General features: G+C 44.8%; 1 protein-coding gene and 1 long non-coding RNA gene across 4 annotated transcripts in view; one reads left to right on the plus strand and one right to left on the minus strand.

The window, feature by feature from the left end:
* pak1 (p21 protein (Cdc42/Rac)-activated kinase 1) overlaps positions 1–2,500 on the plus strand; it is a 66,848-nt gene that overhangs the window by 23,250 nt on the left and 41,098 nt on the right. For all 3 annotated transcript variants that reach the window (XM_036001405.1, XM_036001407.1, XM_036001406.1), the window contains one exon: positions 1,507–1,620. In XM_036001405.1, coding sequence (XP_035857298.1) covers positions 1,507–1,620 — 114 coding nt within the window. The remainder of the gene's footprint in view (positions 1–1,506; positions 1,621–2,500) is intronic.
* Positions 1–2,500, minus strand: part of LOC116053292 — an 18,229-nt gene that overhangs the window by 1,100 nt on the left and 14,629 nt on the right. The gene's annotated exons all lie outside the window — the stretch shown is intronic.

Here is a 2,500-nt window from a genome sequence, read left to right on the forward strand (position 1 = left end):
GAGACAAATCGGCATTGCAAATTGAACATGTAGCTGGACTTGAATGGCCTTCTTTTGACTGAAAGTACTGCCAAACTACACTTTTTCTGCTCACGAGTCCCATTTTCACTTTCTCACACAATATTCAGCCGAATCCGAAGCCGAATCCTGGATCCGCCTATGTAAACACCTTCCCGTAATCAACAACGACGTCATTACGTCGACCAGCGTAGCGCGCAGTTCGGTGGGAAAAAATTCTAAGGTTCGGTAGAAACCCAACCGCGTCAAAAAGCCCAATATTCAGCCGAATCCGAAGCCGAATCCTGGATTCGGTGCATCTCTGGACAATTCAGACATTTTGAAGACACTCAGCTGAACAGGGTCACCAAGACACTTCCCCAGTTGATTTTTCTTTTGTATTACAATTATTTTTGAAATGTAACGATTAAATATTCAAATGAGGCATTATCTAATGGTGAATTTTGGTGAATTTAGGAGAAGTCTACAGGCGCAAATAGTCTGAAAGAAGACAGAGATGTTATGAAAGCAAAATAGCCCAAAACCTCAAAATTCGAAGAAAGAAAAAAATCATTGCTTGCCTGTAATAATATATAATAATTTTCCCCAATATGTACATGTACAGTATGCTCTACAATTAAAGGACACAGATGTTCTACCTGGTGTATGCTTTTAAATTGGCAAATGCTGCTTTATTGCTGGGCGACACATATGCAGCTCCAAAATCTATTATTGCTTTTGTCGCAGTAAATGTCTGAAAGGGAACTTCAGACTAAACTATAGACTAAAGGGAAGTGATGATGATGATGATGATGCAACACCTAGATTTCCCTCCCCCTCTCTCTCTCTCTCCCTGTCTCTCTCTCTCTCGCTCTCCCTCCCTCTCTCTCTCTCTCCCACTCTCTCTCTCTGTCTCTCTCTCTCGCTCTCTCTCTGTCTCTCTCTCTCTCTCTCTTTCTCTCTCTGTCTCTCTCCCTCTCTCTCTCTCTCTCTCTAGCCCTCTCTCTCTCTCTCCCTCTCTCTCTCTCTCTCTCTCTCTCTTCCTCTCTCTCTCTCTCTCTCTATCCCTCTCTCTCTCTCTCTCTCTCTCTCTCTCTCTCTCTCTTCCTCTCTCTCTCTCTAGCCCTCTCTCTCTAGCCCTCTCTCTCTCTAGCCCTCTCTCTCTCTCTCTCTCTCTCTCTCTGCATTGTGAATCAGCATCTTTTCGTCCTTTGCCCGTTTCCCGGTCTCTGCAGCTTGGCCACATTCTCAGAGAGAGAGAGAGAGATAGAAGAGAGAGATTTAAGGGAGAACGTGTGACTAGACATGACAAGAGCTTTTAGATATCAACAGTGATGACGAGAGAAGGGCGAGAGAAGAAGGAAAGAAAGAGAGAGGGAAGCAGGAAAGACAGGAAGTTAAATTCAGAGAAACAACCATCAGTAGGAAGCTATGATGGGTCTGGTGTTGGCTCATGTGACCATGATGTCACTGAGGCCACGCCCTCTCTCTTCCTGTGACATCACGCAGAGCTCCAAGGCCGTGTCAGAGACGCCCGCCATAGCAACCGTGTCCGAGGACGACGACGAAGACGAGGCCGAGCCCCCGCCAGTGATCGCCCCCCGACCGGAACACACCAAATCAGTAAGGACGCACACACACACACTTTCTATACCACTTTCTCCACTATACTCTGTACTAGTAGTACTATAGCTGCTCTTTTGGGAATGCATCTCTACCGTAGCCCTGCAGACACAACAACCATAGCAACGCACAGAGCTGACCGTAAGCCATAAACAGACAAGAGGCCGTAAACTGTCACAAACTGCAGTAAAAATCCTGATTGAGCACAGATTCCTGTATGAAATTTGGAATATTGTCCTATTCGGAATAGTGTGCATGTAACGTACTGCACAACTTACATGCACTATAATATTTCACCATTATTCCGAATATGCAACCCAGTCTCACAGGCAGTTCATGTAAATGTCACGTTATTTTTAATCTATTGATACGTGTTCACAGGCACGTTTTTCTCGTTTTTTACGTGTAAATGTCACGTTATTTTCTCGGGGAAAGGACGCCGGGAGATGGCCGAAAAGGATGCTCCATATGTTGTGAGGCGGCCGCGAGGCGGCCCGCTGGGGACGCGCCACAATAACGGGATGGCGGAGGTTGGGTTTAGGAAAAACCCTACGGGAAATAGGGCTGAACGATTTTTGAAAATAATCTAATTGTGATTTTTTTCCCAAATATTGCGATTGCGATTCGATTATTTTTTTAAGCTCTTTGTCTTCTGTATTATTCAACAAAGACAAACAATAAATCATTTTATAGTATGAACAACACACAATTACACACTAGACAGTTAAATAAGTAAAAATATAGTATATACACACACACACACACACACAACAGTGTATTTTTTTACAGTGCACAGAGAGGAGCTGCCTCCAGCCCCTCCCCCTCGTGAAGTTGCGTGCTGCCGTGTGCACTTGTTCAGAGAGGCTATCGTTACGTTAGC

Source organism: Sander lucioperca, chromosome 5, assembly GCF_008315115.2.
Source record: "Sander lucioperca isolate FBNREF2018 chromosome 5, SLUC_FBN_1.2, whole genome shotgun sequence".
NCBI lineage: Eukaryota > Metazoa > Chordata > Actinopteri > Perciformes > Percidae > Sander > Sander lucioperca.